The sequence below is a fragment of the Lepidochelys olivacea genome (genome assembly GCF_965140295.1).
Source record: "Lepidochelys olivacea isolate rLepOli2 genome assembly, chromosome: 7".
Taxonomy (NCBI): domain Eukaryota; kingdom Metazoa; phylum Chordata; order Testudines; family Cheloniidae; genus Lepidochelys; species Lepidochelys olivacea.
Genome location: NC_140417.1, coordinates 83362373 through 83384232, shown reverse-complemented (window position 1 = coordinate 83384232; position 21860 = coordinate 83362373). Strand labels below are relative to the sequence as shown.

The 21860-nt window shown below is 43.8% G+C and overlaps 1 protein-coding gene across 2 annotated transcripts in view; it reads right to left on the bottom strand.

Moving 5' to 3' along the window:
• The window catches only part of LOC311523616 (prosaposin-like), a 47854-nt gene extending 27401 nt beyond the window's left edge, over nt 1–20453 (bottom strand). For both annotated transcript variants that reach the window (XM_084633791.1, XM_084633792.1), the window contains exon 1: nt 20300–20453. In XM_084633791.1, the coding sequence (XP_084489917.1) occupies nt 20300–20360 (61 nt within the window). In that variant the 5' untranslated portion in view covers nt 20361–20453. The remainder of the gene's footprint in view (nt 1–20299) is intronic.
• Nucleotides 20454–21860: the final 1407 nt, after the last annotated feature.

The window sequence follows — 21860 nt, the reverse complement described above, 5'->3', positions numbered from 1 at the left end:
AAGACTCTCTTATAATGCATATACGCAAGGGGGCAGAACTAAGGTTGTGTAGGCAACCACAAATCTGGCAATTCCTAACTTGAGTGATTGCCTTTCCAACCTTAAAAATGTTCTTGTAATATACTTTATTTGTATGGAACATGTGCATAGAACAATGGAAGTGCTCGGTAGATGAGCTGTACTAAGTCGGTAGCATAGGCTTTGCCACAGGCAAAGAACAGGAACTGGAAAATCAGAAGTGACAGGAAATTGGAGAATTTAAGCACATTTGCTACTGTGCTTCCCAGACTCTCCCATACTCCAAGGAGAGGAGGCGATGGAGGACAGAAGACACCTCCCATCCTGCCCCTTGGCTCTTCTGTGGTGGTATAATAAATAATTGTCAAATAAACTACGCAACTAGCTTGTTCCTCCTCTTAGTCACATCTGGTTTTCCTTGGCCCTCTCAACATTCATGACATGTTTTAATATTACAACTCAACCTATGCTGTTGGTGAAGAACAGGAAGTCCAGAATATACAAAGTGAGGTTTGCTAAAGCCAGAGTGGGACCGGCACATAGCAAATTTCATGTTAAACACAACAGTGACAACAAGTCAAGAAGAAAATTCCACTTGACCCAAATATATGCTAGAGTTCAATTACCAGGGTTTGGTCCACACCGCACCTTCCTTGCGGAAAGCGAAGAGGGTCAGAGCTATTGACACATTACTGAGCCCTGACCAGAGCAGTAATTCATACAGGTGAGTTCTAGATGAGCTAGGTATTATTATTATAACTAGTATTCCTGTTTTTATTAGATATAATGGGAGGAACAGAATTGTGAGTTTATTCCAAAATGGAGGGTATGATAAGCTATAAATCTTCCAGGCTAGAGTGAATGACAGTCTAGTTATTGTTTTATTCCTTTATTTTAGGAGTGCAGGACAATGACTTAAATCCTTAGGTACCAGATTTTGTAGGTATCTAATGGAGAGTCTTCTTGATCTACTGTGACAGGGGCTGTAGCACGAGTCCCCGTTCCCCAGATCAGTCCAGGTATGGTAGACATACAAGATACCCCTGTCATAAATATAAAGGGAAGGGTAAACCCCTTTGAAATCCCTCCTGGCCAGGGGAAAGCTCCTCTCACCTGTAAAGGGTTAAGAAGCTAAAGGTAACCTCGCTGGCACCTGACCAAAATGACCAATGAGGAGACAAGATACTTTCAAAAGCTGGGAGGAGGGAGAGAAACAAAGGGTCTGTGTCTGTCTGTAGTCGTCTTGGCCAGGGACAGAACAGGAATGGAGCCTTAGAACTTTTAGTAAGTAATCTAGCTAGGTATGTGTTAGATTATGATTTCTTTAAATGGCTGAGAAAAGAATTGTGCTGAATAGAATAACTATTTCTGTCTGTGTATCTTTTTTGTAACTTAAGGTTTTGCCTAGAGGGGTTCTCTATGTTTTTGAATCTAATTACCCTGTAAGATATCTACCATCCTGATTTTACAGGGGGGATTTCTTTATTTCTATTTACTTCTATTTTTTATTAAAAGTCTTCTTGTAAAACACTGAATGCTTTTTCATTGTTTTCAGATCCAAGGGTTTGGGTCTGTGGTCACCTATGCAAATTGGTGAGGCTTTTTATCCAACATTTCCCAGGAAAGGGGGAGTGCAAGTGTTGGGAGGATTGTTCATTGTTCTTAAGATCCAAGGGTCTGGGTCTGTAGTCACCTAGGCAAATTGGTGAGGCTTTTTACCAAACCTTGTCCAGGAAGTGGGGTGCAAGGTTTTGGGAAGTATTTTGGGGGGAAGGACGCGTCCAAACAGCTCTTCCCCAGTAACCAGTATTAGTTTGGTGGTGGTAGCGGCCATTCCAAGGATAACGGGGGTAATATTTTGTACCTTGGGGAAGTTTTGACCTAAGCTGGTAAAGATAAGCTTAGGAGGTTTTTCATGCAGGTCCCCACATCTGTACCCTAGAGTTCAGAGTGGGGGAGGAACCGTGACAACCCCATTGCACATCACTGAATAATCTGTTCAGAGGGCATCGCTGTCTAAAGCGAGATTAAGTGGACTGTGGAGAACCAAGTTAAAAATCCTGGCCCCCCTGAAATCAAGGGCAAAACTCCCAGTGACTTCAATTGGCCTAGACTGTCACACCAAATGTGCTGCTGGTTACTTCTGGTTTCAGTCTCATACTTATACCAACTCCACCCTCTCTAGTTTGTCTGTCCAAGTACCAGTGATGTTTGGTGGTTAGCTTCCTATCTTAGAGACTGGATGCTGAATCTACTTTAAAAGCCAAAGTAAGTGTTAACTTCTGCCTAGAAATAGCCCGATTCATTTAGGCCCAGTGAGAAAGTTAAATGCAAGCTAGGACAAAGACAAAAAATTAGGTACAGAAGGAAGATTTAGAGAGTGAAACTGAGAGGAAACAAATTGATATCACAAGCCAACACAACCAGGTCCAGGGTTCAGAGAACTATGAGAAGCAAGTCGTGTTTAATGTCGATAATGGGCATCAGTCACTGGTTCACCCCATTGGAATTGCTGCCAGTTTAGCACCATCCCTAGGGATTCCTCTGTGTCCTACCCACATTCACATAAACAAGACAGAAATTGAAAACATGGCGTGAAGTCCCGGCCCCATTGAAGACAATGGGAATTTTGTCATTGACTTCGTAGTGGCCAAGAATTGATTTCATTGGGGCCAGAATTTCACCCCTTGTACTGTATTTGCTCTGACAGGGGTGGTCAGTGCTGTACAGAATGGGAAGGAGACAAAGACCCTGCCCTCAGAGTTTACAATACAGTGAGCACGTAAAAGGTTCTGTGTGAAGAAAACATACTTCCCGCATCTAGCTTTAATTAAATCCACCCAATGTGCATTACTATCCCAGGCAGTGGAAAGTCAGGAGGCAAGTAGTGGGGAGGGGGGTGGGCAATCCCACAATTTTAATGTCTGCAGCAATTTTTGCTTCTTTCCACAGAATCTATTCTAATTTATTAAAATCTCCAATCTCCAGCGATCACCTTCCCAGTTTAAGCCATTACCGTGCTAACATAGCCTACAATAAAACCATATTGATCTGCACAGCAGCAGGAAAAGCATCAGTTCTACTCCCTACACTCAGCAGGTCCTTTGCCTCAATAAGGTGTCACCTCACAAGCCTAGTTAGGACCCTTGCAACGTGCTACTGCATGGAACTTTAACAGCCTCCCGGCTCTTTTCCATACCCTTGTGTTTTGCTCAGCGGGAGGCATTTTTTTGGTGACTCATTCTCCGTAGTAAATCATTTCCTTTCACAATGGCAATGCTGGCAAAGAGATTACAGGCCTGCGCCTGTTTATGTCATTTGCCCCACCTCGGTTTTCCAATCTCCTGTGTAGCAACTGGAGTGAAGGCTGGGCACACAGCCAGCCCCTGCATCTGAACCCAAAGACTCAGTGAAATTGGTACTGCTTCCCATCTTCAGAAACGGACATAGCGGGGCCTCACTCTTTACGGCCTGATGACTCTTCCTCTAATTGCTGCTTGTGCTGATCTGATGTAGGGACTGCATATGCCATTTTGAAGAGAGCGGGTCATGAAAGTAACCCTCATAAGGCCAAATTCATCCCTGGTTTCACTCTGCTGACTCCAATGGGCTTCCACGAAGGATAAATTTGGCCTGCAACATTTAACCTGCCTCCTTAGTTATTCCACTGGCACCAGCAACACGAGCACCTGAAACAGCAGCACCAACTGACTGAGAAGAAGACTCAGAGCAGAGACGTAACAGAGCATTTGGAAAGTAGCTCCAGTACTCTTTGCAGAACCCAGCTCTCCACGTTGCCAGGGAAAGAGAGATTCGGGAATTCAGGTCAGAGCTAGTCCCAGGCTGTTTCCTTTGCTGCGATCTCTACAAAAGACTTGACAATGGTTAAGGCAGCCGGTGTGCTGAGACCACTGCCCATCGTGCTGTTCAGTAATGTCTCATTGTTTTCCTTGGCTCCCCACATCTGCCTGGCTGTATGCACTCAGTGCCTCGTATCTTTTAGTTAGTTGGTAAGCTCATTGGGACAGGGACTATCTTTTTGCTCTGTGTTTGTGCATCGCCTAACACAATGATGCCCCCGTCTCTGGCTGGGTCCCTAGGTGCTACCGCATTACAAGTAAATAAATAGTAAGTATGGCTATGTGCTAAATTCTGTCGGACAGCAAGGGGCAGAACGCACTGAGCATATGATTGTAAACTGACCTTTAAGAAGGTCATGTCACATTCCCAACCAAATCTCACCAGCCGGCTCTGTTGTGATAGCCCATAGGCATTTTTGTGATGCCAGGCTACTGTGAAGTCTAATGCAGCAGTAGTTGACCAAAGGGGCCAGAGGTGGTTTTTAGTTTACAGTGTAGTTTGAAAAAGAGATTTAATTATGTTGTTCCCATGAGTGAAATATGAAAAAAAAAAAAAATCTTAAAACAAAAACTCCTGTGAAATGAACCTTTTCCCTGGAGCCTCTGTGGGCCATTACCATGGCTCCAGCAGAGTTCCTAGTAATTGTGACAACAGGGACAGACGGCCAAGCCAGTGCATAGGGTGACAAATTTACTTATTTGTTTACTTATTTACTCAGTGACCTCCACCTTTTGCTTTCAGGGGCTCTCAGCATACAATTCACAGCTGTCATTTCTCCACCAAGACATTATGGAGATCCCCTGTTGTGTACCATACACAGTTAATTGTCTAACTAGATCAAAAGCTACACAAGTCAGTGAGCCTGCTCACAAAGATCTCAGGGAATCAACTGTGCTGTGTACACAACACATGCCTCTGTGTAGAGCAACCAGCCTGTTCCTGGGAAACGTTTACTCTCCTGAGACTTCAGCATCAAGTGGTCAATTGCCTATTATCGATGCCATCCCCATAAACGTCTCAGAAGGATGAGGCTCAGATCAACCAATAATTGGAAACAAAAATGCTGTGAAATAAAGACAATGTCCTTCCATAGGTCTTGAAATTAAAGCATGCTAAAAGTAATGCTGTAAGAATGCTTCCATAGGCCTCCATGTCTCCCCCAATAGCTTCCTTATAAAATATGTGCTATGTATAGTAAATATATATTGTTTCTGTTGGTCTTGCCAACTCATGCTGGGCTCTGAAAGTCAAGCTGTGTTCTTCTCATCGCTCACATTTTATCTATTACCATTACTAAAAGAATCTGCCGGCCAAGCAATACCCTCAGTTACACTTATGCAAACCTATTGCCTGCATTTGGTTTGCACAGGTTGGCCCTGTAACTGGTACTTAGTAAATAATTCTGTTGATGACACACAAAGATGAGAAAAGTCCAGATCACTCTGCATTAGGTGGGCTGATAGCAGATATGTTGAGTCAGATGGTGGTGTTTTTATGTGGCCACTTCTCATAGTAAAACCACAGTAAAGTGCCATTAATACTTTGCCATCACCTCCTCTCTCCCCCACAGGGTTGCCAAGAATTTGCCAGAAATACCTGTGATTCATTTTAGGACCTGATTTTCATTTACAGACACTGCCTTGGTTTAAGTTTCATTCATCTCTTGCTCACTCCTGTAAGTCTCCCTCAGTCTCTTACTGAGGGAGCAGCAACCCCTCCTGTTCGTTTCTCTCCTGAATGCCCCTCTTCTTTTCCATGATCCCCCATAGCTCCCCTTCCATTCCTGTGATTTTCATCTGTGTCCTCCACTGGTCTCTCTGCTCTGTCACCTCTCAATCTGTTCTGCTTTTTGGATACTTCAAAGAGAAACCTACCAGTGACATTCATAAAGCACAACAGGGGCAGGAGAGAGAGCAGAAGAAAATCTCAGCAGAGCTGCAAGAGTAATTCTGTATATGAGGTAGAGGACAAATGTACTGCGTTAGGTACCCTACTGATCATATTTTAAGAGCATCGATATTTGCATTGCAGACCTGCCCTGGGACATGCAATAGGAATTTCAAGCCTTGCTCTAATTTTATTTGGTTCTCTTTAAAATGGCTGGCGTGCACTCAAGGATTGCAGTATGTGTAGTTCAAACAGTCTGCCCGATTACTTTACAGTCCACCACCAGGGCCATTAAATAATCTTCCAAGGAAACAGCAGATGCAACATTTTTTAAAAGCCATCACCCAACACCACCCATAGGAGTAGGCAGACTGTCAGGGACTGCCTATCAGATGTTGCAACAATGAACTAAGCCCAGAGGGATCTATCCAGGACAGGATGGTGCAGATTGCAATTAATGGCTTCAGCAACACTCATGTGTTAGCCTAGAGCTCTGACTGATACTGACATGCTACAACCTGGAGAAAAACAGGTTTAGCAACAAGACTCCCTTGCTGTCCTAGATGGGAGCATACGCCCTGAGCTTCTAGAGGCAATCACTGGTCTAGTTACAAAGGGGCACCATACAAATATGGATTTATCTGTAGTTGTCTGAGGGCTGCAAAGTGACAGAAACCCTCAAAAATGAGTTTCAGAGGGGTAGCTGTGTTAGTCTGTATCAGCAAAAATGAGGAGTCCTTGTGGCACATTAGAGACTAACAAATTTATTAGGGCATAAGCTTTTGTGGCCCCACTTCATCCGATACATGGAGTGGAAAATACAATAGCAGGTAGAAATACACAGCACATGAAAAGATGCTAGTTGCCTTGACAAGTGTTAGGTCAGTCTAACGAGACAATTCAATTAACAGCAGGATACCAAGGGAGGAAAAAAATCACTTCTGTAGTGGTAATGAGAGTGGCCCATTTCAAACAGTTGACAAGAAGGTGTGAGTAACAGTAGGGGGAAATTAGTATGGGGGAAATTAGGTTTTGTAACGACCCAATCACTCCCAGTCTTTATTCAGGCCTAATTTGATGGTGTCCGGTTTGCAAATTAATTTCAGTTCTGCAGTTTCATGTTGGAGTCTGTTTTTGAAGTTTTTTGTTGAAGAATTGCCACTTTTTGGTCTGTTATCGTGTACACATCTACCAATGTGATGTATGCCATTATGTGCCAGCAATGCCCCTCTGCCATGTACATTGGCCAAACCAGACAGTCTCTATATAAAAGAATAAATGCACACATCTGACATCAGGAATTATAACATTCAAAAACCAGTAGGAGAACACCTCAATCTCTCTATATAAAAAAATCTATAATTTTTTACACACACAGAAGATATAAAAGCTTCCTTAGAAATAGCTCTCTTCTGCTCTTAATGTATTATTTAGCTTCTCAAAAACAAATCAGAAGACAAATCCAAAAACAGAAAAAAAAGTCAAGAGAGGAGCAGGAGGGAGAAAAAGCTCCCAATAGCAATTTAAAAACTTCCCAGTGTTTATGTTCAAAATGCTGCATTGTGGAAATTGGCTTTGGATTAGTTTTAACAGTGCCTAGCACAATGAGACCTGGGTTCTGGGATGAAGCCTCAAGATACTACTGTAAATACAATTAAAATAGTTTGATATTATTAACAATAAACCACAAGCTACAAATTCTAGCCAAAATGTTCAGGCTTTGGATGCCAAAAGTGAGGTGCCCTGAATCCAGATTTAGGAATCTACATTTTTGACTTGATCTTTAAGAGGTGCTGAACACCCACAAGCCCTATAGAAGTCAGTCAGATTTGTAGTCAGTGAGCACCTTTGAAAAACCAAGCCATTTACCAGGCCTGTAAGCACCTAACTTTAGCACCCATGTTGTAAATTGTTTCTTCACTACTTTTATTCTCTAACCTCTGGTAGATTTTAAATCAAAATGAATTGCACCATAGCTCATACTGAAGCATCAATGGTAGGATTAAGGCTCCAGGCTGGAATTAGTAATTCAGGTTTCCCACAGAAAACCTCCCACACACTTTTCCTAAGAGTGGTGTATTTAAGACTAATCAACTGAGCCTTCTGCCAGGGTCCCAGTGCTGGGGTGGAAAATCGGCAGTAACAGTGAAAAGGTTAACTATTTTAGAACACCTGGACGAAAAAAGAAAGTAAACAGCAGGAGAGAGAAGAGGGGAAAGAGACACCATTTATTTTTTAATTGAGGTCTCAGACTGATCAGTGAACTATACCACTGTTCAGTCTGGTTACAAAAATTCATCTGCAAGGTTGACACCCTTATTCATCTCTTTCTCCATCAGTTATACAAGCGAAGGGCAAAGCAGCTAATCATTGTTGTCCATTTGTTTTCAGCCCAGCTAGTCCTACAAGCCGGGTGCTGCAATCTGTCCCATGATCAAGTTGTCCTCAAAGCCTAATCACAAGTCTGCCCTGGGTTACCTAAGCAGTCCATGTTTTCAAAATGCACTCAGTCACCTACTCACTGTGTATTCTTAGTGGGGCTCATTTTGCCTAGAACAGCCAAGGTTTCTAGCTGGGATGGAGACAGTAATCCAGGTCTAGTCCTATGGTCATAGGCTCAGACTTTAAGGCCAGAATGGACCACCATGATCATCTAGTCTGACTTCCTGCACATCACAGGCCACAGAACCTCACCCACTCACTCTGGTCATAGACCCCTAGCCTCTGGCTCTCATCTTGTATTTTGTTTGGAAGTACCTGTGCCATTTGACAGTTCCACAACAGATAATACAACAAGCTCTGTATTAGTACCAATGGTCTGTTACTTTTACAAATGGAGGGCCAGACCCTTAGCCGTGTCAGAGCCACAGTTGGGGGAAGAGGGTTGAGCAAAGGCCAGTTTAAGCCACCTTTGTGCTCTCTTGGTCACCAGGACCAGTTTGGCCTCCGAGTTACTTAGAGCAACTCTACAGGCCCTTAAGCCAGCTGAGTATCACCAGAGCACTGCACTCTCCAGGCACATCCCCTTTGCTTTCGGTTGGGGTCAGGAGGAAGCTGAGGGGTGGCTTTATAGCAGCTGGGATTCCCGCACACCAGGGGAATCCTCAACCTGCCCTCCTAGGGCACTTTTCCAGCTATCTTTGCATTAGCAGAGTAGCAGCCAGAATCTGGCCTTAGATCATGCTTTTGTTACACTTCTATGGAGCATCCATGTCTGCCTTTGTGGGAGTGAGTCATTTTTAAGATCTGTAGGGTGGTATTCTGATTCCACTGAGGTCAGTGATTGAACTCCAATGGACTTTAAAGGGGCTATTATTTCACCCATACTATGTATGTTCTATGGCTTCTAATGGTTTAGGGCTTCATGCTTCAAACCCTGCTCTGATTGTTATGCTTCCTACCTGTCAGAGGTCCTAGACCTGGAAATGCCTTACTCATGGGGGCAACCCTGAGTAAACTTAGTAGGAAGTGTCTGCAGGAAGGGGCGGTTACTTCCATTCCATTTGTTAAAGACACAGGTTAATGTTAGAGCTAGTCAAAATACAGAACAACCTTTCCGCAAAAGTTTTAGAAACAACACGCTCCAATTTCACAGGCTATGGAATGGACCCATTTTCCATGAAATTTTCCGAGATTGATTTGTTTAAAATTTCTCTTTTACTTGGAAGCTCAATTTTTGTGAGAAAATGCAGCTGTTGGTAAACAAAAAATTGAGCATGAATGCAGTAAAAATGATAGAAGAATTCCCAAAACACATTTCACTAGTCTTGGCAATTTTCCCCACAAAGAGTTGTATTGGAAAAGGCAGGTTTCTACGAAAATCCTGTGCAAAAAAAACTTTGACCAGTTCTCGTTAATATTCTGCAAGAGGCTGAAAGATGGCTCACGACGGATACGGACATGATCCTGGTCAATCTAGTGCCCAGGGGAAGGCTCTGAGCTACATAGCAGACACACTGGGGAAACTTCGCTGTGGAGCAGGATCCAAAATATGGAGGCTGGGGAGTAACCGAAACCTCAGGGTGGGGGAGGCAATGAGAACAGAGAGAGAAATAGTCCAATGGCCAAATGCAAGTTTTCAACAATATCTTGTTTTAGCGTTCACAGAATTTTCTTTGTAGATTCTTAATGTCAAGACCATAAATTCAGAGAAACTGCCCGACGACACCTTGTTACTGCTGAACATTTTGAAATATGTGCCAATTACCAACCCCATTCAGATTTTTAAGTGAAGTGACAGTGAAAGCAATTTCATTGCATTTCAATTATATTTTAATGAAAGCTTTATGCTAATATTTTGTTAGGGAACATAACTAGCTAGGAAGTATATATATGTTAGGTTTGTATTAGCAGTATACTCCGCTAGTACCCCCTCTCATCTTCCCCTCCCACCTCTCCCAAACCAAGACACACGGTATATTTTTCTTATACTCTCAGAGCATGCTTATGACAAATTCTTACATATTCACTCATGAGAATTAATTTTCAAATATTGGACAATTATAGACAGTAACAGATTATAAACCACATACATGGACAACAGTGTTTTTACCTTTTATTTTCTTTTTATGCTTCTCATTGCTTACTTTCCATGCCAGCTATCACTACCTGCTTGCAGTTTGCAGCTTGTTTACGCCTCACTTGGTATGTGTGTTTGGTTTATCTTTGACAAGAATTTGATTAGCATAATACGGGCATGTTGAATCTGTTTGTGATATATTTTTACAAAAATATGATCTAGTGTGTACTGAGATGCGCTTTCAAATCTTGTGATTGATTTTTTTTCCGAAACATAGAAGAGTGGTTTTCCAAATGGATTTTCAACTGCCAGCCTGATCCACAAAACATGACTGACACCAGTACGGTGAGAAGACAGACAATCATCAAATGTAAGGACTTTGGTGATGGTATATGTGAGCAACTCCAAGCATGACTTGATGCAGAAAGAGAGCACTCTCACAATATGAGGTCACAGAAAACGGGTCTACTGACATCTCCCTTAAAAGTAGAGACACACCTCAAAAGACAGGGACAAGAAGAGTCCCGTTCCACCAAACAAGCAATGGCGTTCTGTCATTTCTGACTTCATCTTCCTACAGCACTGCCTCTTGACATCAAGAATATTTTGGTTGACATCAAGAATACTGGTAGTCTGATAAGTTGACATCAAAAATATTTTGCCACACGTTGGCTCTTGTACCAGCCACAGTGTTCACTGACTCTGGTGACATGCGGATTGCCAAGGCAACAGCTACAGACAGAGGTATCAACTCGAAATACTTCACAGAAAGTCATCTGCACAGTCATTGATGGTTCCACAGTTCTTTGGGTAGTACGCTAGCCAACAAATGATATCAAGGACTTTGTGACCAATTTCAGAGTCTACACGGAACACAAGTTAGCAGCACGTGATGTATTCCTCGTCGGACGGGTACAAAGACTTTAGCACAAAGAGTGCCACAATGTCTAGCAGAGCTACAATGGCAAGCAGAGTGCATCAGTTGAAGATATGTACACAGCTGCCTCTGTATAAAATTGTCTTGACAGTTACTGAAAAGAAAGTCGATTGATGTCATTTGTCCAGCACTCATTCAAGGCAAGAAGTTTCCCTATCAACAGACACTAATGCACTGACCACACACAGACAACACCCCAGCTGAAATAAACCTGAGAGATGTGGCGATCAAAAGATATGGCCACCTCGCATGAGCAAGCCAACATCCTTGTACAGTAAATGGTGATGGTTGCAAAATAGAAACCGGTCGGAGTATCAGTATTATCAGACAACACTGACATTCGTCTTACTCTTGCACCATTACCTTGAACACGGTTTAACATCTTTAGCGATTATAGAACCCTCAGTGAGAGAGAGAGAATTGTAATAGACATCATGCTGCTGCAGAGCAGCACAGGAACCATGTACCAGGACCGTTAGCTGCCCCTGGACTCTCAGGCTGGGATACAGTAGCCTATTTTGGCCTCCGCAAAGACACAGTGTTGAAGATTCTGTTAGCTGGAAACTGCCTCTCTCTGCCAGGTGACATCAACGCAGCAATGCCTGATGTCACTGAAAAGGCAACCAAATTCATGGCTGCATTGACGAACAACTAAAAATTGTTCCACCAAGTCAGAAGCACAGCAGAAATCATAGCCAGCAAAAAATGGCAAAGGGGCCACATCAACACCAAAGGTCAGTTCTTACCACCACCAGCTGAAGCACTTCTAGCAGATGTAAAATGAGCACATCTTCAGATGCGTGTGTGGAAAAAGTGCTTTGGATCCAGACACACCCCCAGTCGATCAACTGCAGTATGAATCGATATACAATGACTGTTCCAAGTCTCCCTTTCCAAAAAATTTACCAGACAATGTCATACTTGCTCCTCCAGATATTTGGAAGTTAATCAAGTGCTCTTGCAATGCACCTTGTAAATCTGTGAGCTGTGAATGTAAGAGTGCCAAACTGCCATGTACCATATTGTGTGCATGCTAAGGTGTGTTGTGTTGCAATGACATGACAAAAATCAGCTGTAGCCTTTGCAGATGAAAACAGCAATGACAAGCAGTAACCTGTACTACTCATATAGTAAGACACTCAACTGAGTTTGAATGGGAAAAAAAAACACTAGTAATCATTTATAATGATTCCAGAATGAAGCATTTTGTTCAAAATTATATCTTTGTTGAATACATATACTTATGATTTGTTGAATTATTTCACATTAAAAATAGTGGTCACTATCAAATGAAAATTGAAGTCCATGCTGTACCCCAACCCCCCCCTCCTCATATACCCCTATTCAAATATGTATCATTTTGATTGATTTTGCAAACCTTTAATATATGCATTTCATGTATTAGAACTCTTCTGCCTTGATTTTGGTTGCCCCGAATCATGCAAACTCTTACTGATTATGGGTGGGAGTGGTGAAGGGGCAATGAAATTTCAACATGCTCAACAGTGGTAACATGTGATCAGGCTGATTTTTAAAGTATATGGCCTTGCAATACAGAATCCACACAAAAAATACAACCTCATATGGACTCTAAAGCAAGGTTGATCTGAGTAGCTGCTGAACTAAAAGCCCCTTGTCCCTTACAGTAGGCAGGGTGAAGTCTTACTTCGATCAGATATCTAGTAGCCAGAGATGGATATGAAAGATTGAATCTGATCTGGGGATAAGGACAGCACCATTGCTGGAATGCCAGTATCCTCACCTTCCAGCAGATGGAGAAGATAGTGGAGATGGGATTCTCACCACAGCATTACTAATGGGGCCTTTTCCTCATCTTTTACCTTGGCCTCAGCAGGGTTACCCCTCAGTTTTGTAGGTGTCATACCTTTTTTGAAGCCTTGGCTTTAAATTTCATACTGTACACCCACTCTCTCAATAAAGCAATTGTCAGTGTTGCTACATTACAGGGAAGGACGTATTGCTTCTTACACGTAGGGAAGCTATACAAGTCTCATTCTAAAATGGATGCTTTTGTTCTAGTTTCAAAGCCTTGTCCTGGCAACAAGCTATCACATACTAGCCTATGGCGAGGCCATAGAAATTCAGGGCCATTTCCTTGATGAGAAACCTGCCCCTCAACTCACTTCCAGCTGCTGGAAGGATGAGGGTGCTGGGATTCCTGCCAGGCAGGGTGGATAAAAATCTATGATTTAAAAAAACAAAATTGTTTAATTTAAATAAAACCCATTTAAATAAAAAATCCAAACTTTTAAAAAATAAAAATATTTAAAATTAAATTCAAAATGACAACCTGTGTTAAAGCCTAAACTTACTACAATCCATTAAAATCACTTAAACGCAAAAACTAATACTGAGAAGAACGTTTGGCATCAAGTTTTAAAGCTAGTCAGATCACTGAACTGGCGGAAGTCACTGGCTAAGCTCCTGGAATCAGAGTTTGTTGAAGTGCTAACCAAGCTTTGGACAGCAGTAGCCTCTTCTGTAGGTGCAGAGAGAATATTTCCTTCGTTTGAGTTTATTTAAGTAGTTCAGTGACTACTTGGTTCAATGATAAGACCCCAACTGGGAGCTGAAAAAGCTGCAAAGCTTGTTTTCCTCTTCCAGTCTAGGAATAAAAACTAGGTAAGGAGGATGAGATCTGCTCGTTCTAAAATCTTGAAGGACAGTGACCAGAAATAATCAGTTCAATTCACTAACTACAGATAATATTCCTTTTGTCTAGTAAATGTTAATTTTAAATGCTGAACCGGTTTTGGGGAACTATTTGATAAACTTTTTTCTTATGTATCCAGCACATTTAAGATCGTTTTAATAAAAAATTAAAACGCTGGTTTTGTGCATTTTAACAATTTAAATTTCTACCCAAATAGAGCTTGACAGAAATTGCAAGTAAAAATTAATAATCTAGTAAATAAGAAATCTCATTCACCATTTTTTCCACATAAGAGAAAACAAAAAATTAGGTTAAACTATATAATTGCTTAAGTAAATGCATATAGCTATGGTGTATCCTCATGGTTAAAAAGCAGCACCACATTTAGTGTAAAGATTATATTTAGTTGCAAATCAACAATAAGAATCAACAACCTTTCTTTAGGAAAATGAGAATGTATGAATTCAAAACACCATTACAACTGCTGATTTTAATCAATGTTTCCTGCTTGCTGATTTAAATTGCTTTGATTCAAATTAATCCACCCTCCTGCCTGGGTAATGATCCTGACACCTGCTAAAGAGCTAACATCTAGCACATCAGCCTCTTGTTGGGGAGTGACACATTTGATTTCCCTTCTCTTCCAAGCTGCCAGGAAGGAAGGACTGATCTCTCTCTCGCACACCCTTTACTCTTACTTCCTTACCTAGAGCCCCCTGGCAGTTCACAGGTCTCTGCTACTCTACCCCTTCTGCTATCAGAGGGGAATCTCCAGTGCTCTATCCCTCGCCTCTATTTGTTGGGACTCCCTTGCCTATGACTAGGTCTAGCACCGGAAGAGAGTATAGCCTCAGTTACGCAGCTAAGCGTGCTGAGTCCACTGCTTAGAACGCTACTCATAACCCTCTCCCTGTTCCTGTGTGCTCCCTGTTTTATCATATCCACCTGTTGTCTCTCCGTGTAACTTTATTACACACAAACAAGAGATACGGCTCTTGGGGTCAGGAACCATTTTTTCCATTATTTAGGTGCATAGCACCTAGCACAAGGAGGCCCTGCTGCCTAGCGGCCCCAGTACAAATAATGCTGAAGTTCCCATTGGGAAGGTTCTCTTTGCAGCCATAAAGCCTAGAAGCCTTTTTTTTTTAAATGAAATTTCAATTCCTCAGTTCAGGGCCTGCACTCACCAGGGAAAGTTCCCACTCGTGAATGGATTTTCCAAGCCTTGTCTATAGATTTGTTATAAAGCCAATGGTCTGTAGTCAAAATGAGGAAGTAGCAAGTACTAACTAGGCCATTGGTCCAAACTCCTCTGAAGAAAATTTGAAGTCATTCCTTCCCCTTGCCCCCACTCAGAATCGTTTGGGTTGGAAGAAACTTCAAGCATATCATTGTATTCCTCCCCATGTACTGTGGGGAGATCTAATACACTGTTCCTATCCTAACCAGGCCTAATACATGGTGCCTAGCATAAGCCTAACTTTCCTCTAATAGTGGAGATTCTAGTCTCCACTGGCAGTTTGTTCCTTTGTTTAACTGTCCTCACAACATAGCCCCCTGGTATTTAACACTACATGCCAAGGAGGATTTAGGAAGACAGCCAACCTCCTTAGTCATTCCCAGATTTCTGGGCACTGACTTTCAGATTTGCCAGCTATTCATGGCTGCCATTCACGTCCAGTGGAGTCGTAGGTACTCAGTAATTCTGAAAGTCAGGCCCATGGCACCTCCTTGCCTGTTGGAGATAGGCAATCACTGTAGCCTTAACCACTGTCTCTTCAATGGAGACAAACACCATGAACAACCTGGTAATTTATTTTATCCAGTGGAAACTGTAGTTAATAGCAACTGGGTGTGTGCTATTACAGATTTAATCATGTGATTGGTGAGCAAACCAAGCCTCCCTACCCTACTTCAAATAAATTGAGCATACCCCTACTCTGATATTATTGTGCATTTGAGTGGGATGCCTTAAGCAACACCCTGCTTCCTCAGTATTAGCCAACATGGACAAATTGGTCTTACACCAACAACAGAGCACAGCCCAGTTTGTCAGGCTACATGATCCATCAGCAACGTTATTGGGGAGAACATGCTCTGCCACCAGGAATTTGTATTGTCCCCCTCCCCCCCCCCCGAAACACATCGTCCTCCCGCCAGTCTGGGTTCATCAGTACTTTTTTCCTCCCCTCCCACCATACCTATGACACTTAGGCCTGGTCTGCACTTGAAAGACTTGCCCTGTAACAAATAAAAAAAAATCACACCAGTAAAATTTTTTTAAAACCAAAAATAGTTATATTGGTACAAGTCCTAGTGCGGACGCAGTTAGATCAGTATGAAGACGACATACTAGTGTAGCTTATTCTCACATGGGACCAGCTATACCAGTATTAGAACCTTTATGCTGGCCAGGGGCACCGGAATGGGATCAGGAGGGTGGGGAGGGGCGAAGGGCGGCATGGCCCTAACTTTTTACGGGCCATAAAGATGAGTGACAGGAGGGAGGGGGCGGAGAGGAGGAAGTGGAGGGTGGGGTCTTGGGCCGGGAGGGAAGGAGGGGGGAAGAGGCGGCACGACAAGGGCAGGGCCACAATTCAGGCACCATTGACACCCCCACTTTTAGGGAGCTTCCGGCCACTCCTGCTGCAGGCATAAATTGCATCCACATTAATAGTTAAAGCAGTGTAGCTTTCTAGAGTCACTTAGACAAGCCCTTAGCATTTGGTAGCCAAAGTAGTTTTACAATCCTGCATCAGTCCTAGCAGCGAGTCTGCATTTTGTTGTCAGTAAATCAATGGAGCTGTGTCAATTTACATCAGCCAAGGATCTGGCCCTTCCAAAAAAAGGTATTTGCCATGAAAGATTTGAGAAGGTGACTAATACAATCCACAACCACCCTCAAACTAAGGGATCCGAAATAAAGCATTTCAGAGGGATGACAAAAGCCAAAGCTTTTTTCTTCAGTCAAAGCAGTGAGGGCAAAATTCAGCTCCCTGAATAAGACAGACGCTCAGAGCCGCATTCAGACATGACTAAGGCTGTGTCCGCACCAGGACTGCTTTACCAGGGTAGGAATGCCAGTAGTCCATACCAGCAAAGCGTTCCTAGTGTGGGCATGGCAAGGCCAGCAAAGCTATGCTTTGTACTGGTCTAGCAAAACCTCAGCTCACGAGCAGAGTAAGCTACATTGGGAAAGGTGCAGTTTTGCTAGTATACCTGCATCTACACTAGGGACATCTGCCCGCACACTATGACAGTTGGGGAGCACACCTCTTCGTACCCCTGACCCACATACCTATGCTGGCAGAAGTCTGTAGTGCAGACCTGACCTGAGTCTACGCTTCCGCCATGCACCGTGGGTGCCTAGAACAACACTGCAGTTACATCAACCCATACAATTGTGCTTTGAGAGCAGTTTTGATTAGTGAGGTCTCAACACTGCTCTTAACGCTGCTCTTTTGATCTTGTGTTTGGTGTTGTATTTGACTAAATAATACTAGGTTCCTGAGGCAAGGACGCGTCTGTTCAGCTTGCAAAATCGTGGGCATGTATGATGCAATCTCGTGTAAGTGGTGGTGTGGTTTATGCAGGTCGGAATCTTCAGCTAATCTCAAAACGAACCTTCAGCCTCAATCTATTTAGCTTTTCCAAGAGATGTTCCAGCGGTGGCTTACAGTCTAAACCGGGGGGGTCTCAAACTCAGTTTATGTTAGGGCCAGTACCAGTCCTCAAATCCTCCCCGTGGGCCAATAATGTCACTGAAGATGGTGTTCAGAAAAGAAAAGGTTTATAAAGTCTAAGAAATAAAACGGTCATACAACTTTACACACATTTTTCACCTGCCAGAGAGTTTTCAGTGTTTGCCTGGCCCCTGGCAATGCTTCGGTTCTGTCAGGTTGTTGATGTTTGGCCTCAGTGACTGAGCAGTTGAAACCTTCAGGATTGCAGCGAGGCGGGCATCAGATAGTTGTGTTGGTATTTTGACTCATTTATATTCATTGTGGAAAAAAGTGATGCTGCCTCCGTGGCTGACTCTGCCCAGCAACTAGTGATGGTATCTCTGTCCCTCTCCCCCAGCCAATGCGGGGGAAGAGTCCTATGGGCTGTGTCACACAGGAGGTCAGACTAGATGATCACAGTGGTTCCCTCTGGCCTTAGAATCTATGCCTATGGATAATCAGATCACACCCCACAGATAGCTCTGTATAAACTCCCTCCACAGACACCCATCCCAAATCAATCCGTGCACCTTGAGCCATGCTTCCCATTATCCCAGCTACATGTTGTAAAAATGATCCCAAAATAGCCCCATATGGGGGTGATGTTGGGGGCAAAGATGGGAGGTTTAGGTTCTCTCACTTAACAGGAATAAGCCTGACTCCCTGCTACAAGAGCTAGGTGGGAGGACGCAGCTGATCAGGCTATCAGACCTCAAACTACAGAGAACTCAAGGTTTTATCTATCTTACCTTAAATGGCAGATAAGTGCCAATCCCTACAGTACTGAATAAACCTGTGAGCTCAGATTTCTTTGGGTTACGGACCTGATGCTTAGGATTTAACAGAGACACCAGGTCCCAAACATAAGGTATACCCAATACCTTGTTTGACCTACCACTATCTCATAGTCTGGCATTTACCCAGTATACGGAGGTGGGATCTCAAGAGCACAGATAAATCCACAAGGAGTTCCAGGGGAATCAAACACCTCCCCCTTTCCTTAATTCCATGTCTGGCATTTGCACTGCACCAAGTGCCTAGCTCCCCAGTCTTCTTTATGTCGGCACTCAGAAAGAGCTGCACATGCAGATAACTTAGTCTACCTATGAGTTTGTAAAGGTGCCAACTAAGTCTTGTCCACACACACAATTCTTGAGTAAGATAGGGTGTAAATTCAAAGTGCAATAGCTATTGTGCAATATCTTCCTGTGTGAACTTATGGAACTCGTCTACACATGGACAACCAAAAAAATCAAAAACTAACTAAAATGAGTGATTTTAAAGTGGATTAGTTAAACTGAATTAAACACCTGTGTAGATCCTCTCATTCAGAATTAGAATGGACTTAATTTGGTTTAGCTTAACTCACTTCCTGATTCGGCATATCCTGCATAGTTGTGCGTTACACATCCTGCCGCCTTGCATCACCTCACTGGCCAGACTAGCACAGGAGGTTGAAAAGCACTCTAGCTCTGGCTGTTGGCTTTGCAGGTGCTGACATGCTAGCTGCTGACAAGCTAGCTGCTGACAAACTTTCCTGAATTTCCCAGCGAGCTGCTTCTCACTCTGCTTTGGATATTTTTAGTCCTGGTTCCTCAAACCAGGGGGAGGTGCTCTTGGCACTTGTCCTGCTCTAAAGGTCAGTGTTTTGGCAGATCACCACGCCCAAACAGCACACCCCAGATACCAGGCAAACTGACAGGCAGAAACAAGGTAGTTGGAGGTGGGCTGGGAAAGGATTTTCATCTCCATTTTAAACAAGTATTTCTACCTACACAGAGTAAAACCGATTGCCAGCTTTGGGACTGCATGTGATTTTCCCTTGGGGAATTTGGTGTTTCTTTGCCTCTCCCTAATGCTGCAACAGGGATCACACTTATCTGATCTGAACATCTCACAATCAATCAGTTTTCTAGTATTACAAGGGGTATGCTGGACTTGGGGTTCTCATAGTCCAAATCTATTTACTGGTAAGTCACAGCTTTAATTTTCAGTGCATGACTTGACTAGCAAATATCCAAAGCTGCAGTTGTGAGATTTCTTTATAGCTAGTGAAGTTCTGGAGATGCTACATGAGATAGTAACCCTAACAAGAACTCACCCAAAGACCCGCTGAAGTTTGGCGCCATGACCAGCATTAGCTTATATGCAAGTATTCAGAACCTGATCAGAAAAGCTTCAGAGCTGATCATTCAGCATCTTTTGTTTGTTTTTTTAAATAAAAACTAGGGAGCAGACGGTTCATGGATCAAGGCACAGGCAGCTCTGAATGGTGTTCTACCCACTCACAGAATCTATCAGAAGTGACATCTAAACACTATGTACACACCACCTCTTCAGGAATGAGGTACAAATCGAGCATCTCTCTAGACTGCAGGGAAAGTCTGCTATGAACTCAGATGCAATTGTCCCTGCTCTGCTGCATGGGAACAAATCAAGTACATCCTTCCCCTAGAATGCAGGGCAAATGTGCTGTGCTCACTTCCTAGCTGGGCAAGGGTTAACCCACAAATAAAAGCTATAGAATACTGCACATCCTCAATATCTCAGCACATTATTGGCGGGGGGGACGGGGGGACACAAACACTCTTTTTCTAAGAGCTGACAACAGCAGATACAAAAAGAGGGGAGGTTGTTTTGGTGCTTTCTTTTAAGGAGAGGAAAAACCAGCCTGACCTTACCTTGGTAGGAAGCCAAGTAGAGAGCGATTAGCAGCACCCAGCCCTTCCACATGTGGTCCATGCTGTTTCTTGGTTAAGAATCCTTCAGTGGCTGGAATCAGAGCTAACTCTTCTCCAGGGCTTTACCCTCTGCTGTGCCTCTCCAACACTGAGCAACTCCGAGACAGGCAGCGAGGAGTGAGCTGACACCCACAAGATCATCGCCACACCCATTGCCGTGTACATCATTGTAATAATTACCAAAATTATGCTGAGGAAGGAGCAAGCACTGAGCACGTCCCCAGGAGACCTGAAGAACAACCTGATGCTGCTCAGCACAATGGCCTGTTCCACAGCAGGTGGAAGGAGACGGTCCTACTCCTGTCTTGGTTCCTGCAAGGGGGTGTGGAGGAGTGGTGGCTAAAACCAACTGGCTATTTCATACTGAACACAGCAGCACACAAGCCTCCCCTCATATTGATATGTCACTTTCCATACTATTTTTGTTGTTGGGTATAGAGCAAGCAGATTCTTGGTGGTGAAATGTTATGCTTAGAGGCAGCTGACTTGCTACTTCCCAGATGACTAAAGACATTTCCCCTCCCCCCCACCTATGAAAACCCAGTTCAAATGTTTGAGACTAAGAGCATCCCTCTGACCAGGACACATCCAGGTAAGAGACAGCAAGGGTGTAGAACAGAGAGGGAAGTCATTTGAAATGCAAGTCAAGCTTGTAGATGGATATTGCCTTGTAACTCCAGCAGACTCCCCCACTCCACAGCAATGGCATTGCACCACCTTAATGTTGCTTTGGGGTCCTGTGACACAATGTGCACCAGCCCAGAGAGGGGACCTGTGTTGGCAATAATGGTTGAGCCTGCTAATCTACAGGCTTCTCCTGCTCAGTGTGGAAGAGCTGACTGGCCCACGTCACACAGTGGACTCCTGCCAGCCGACTGCAGTGCCTGGAATCCTGGAGCATATATGGACTCCTCACTACTTTTGTCCCTGGAGAATAGGTTCAAAGTTTGAGATCAAGAACATGATTTATACCAGCGGGTTGGCAACCTGCAGCATGTGTGTTGCTAATTTTTACTGGCACACTGCTGCCAGCCGGGGGGCCGGCCGCCGCCCCCGCTCAACCTGCTACTAGCCTGAATGAACAGAACCCCAGGCTAGCAGCCGGTTGAACGGGACTGGTGGCTGGGACCCCGGCTGGCAGGAGCCGGTGGACAGAACCCCAGACCAGCAGCAGGCTGAGCTGCTCAGCCTGCCGCCGGTCTGGGGCTCTGTCTGCCGGTGTAGTGTATTAAATCCCCCCCCCCGTAGGAATGAGCTACTTGCAGAGCACCAGGACTGGCAGCACTAAGTAGCACATGTCTACAGGGAGAAATTTAACACACTACACCAGGGTAGGGAAGGCTGTGCCTCCCCAAACAGCTGGTCCACTTCCTACCCCCTGCTCATAACCCCTGACCCATTCAACCCCCTGCCCCCCCACACACACCCCCCACCTCATCCCCTGACCACCCCCTACCTGCCCCCTCTCAGAACCCTCCACTCATCCAACCCCCGCTGCTCC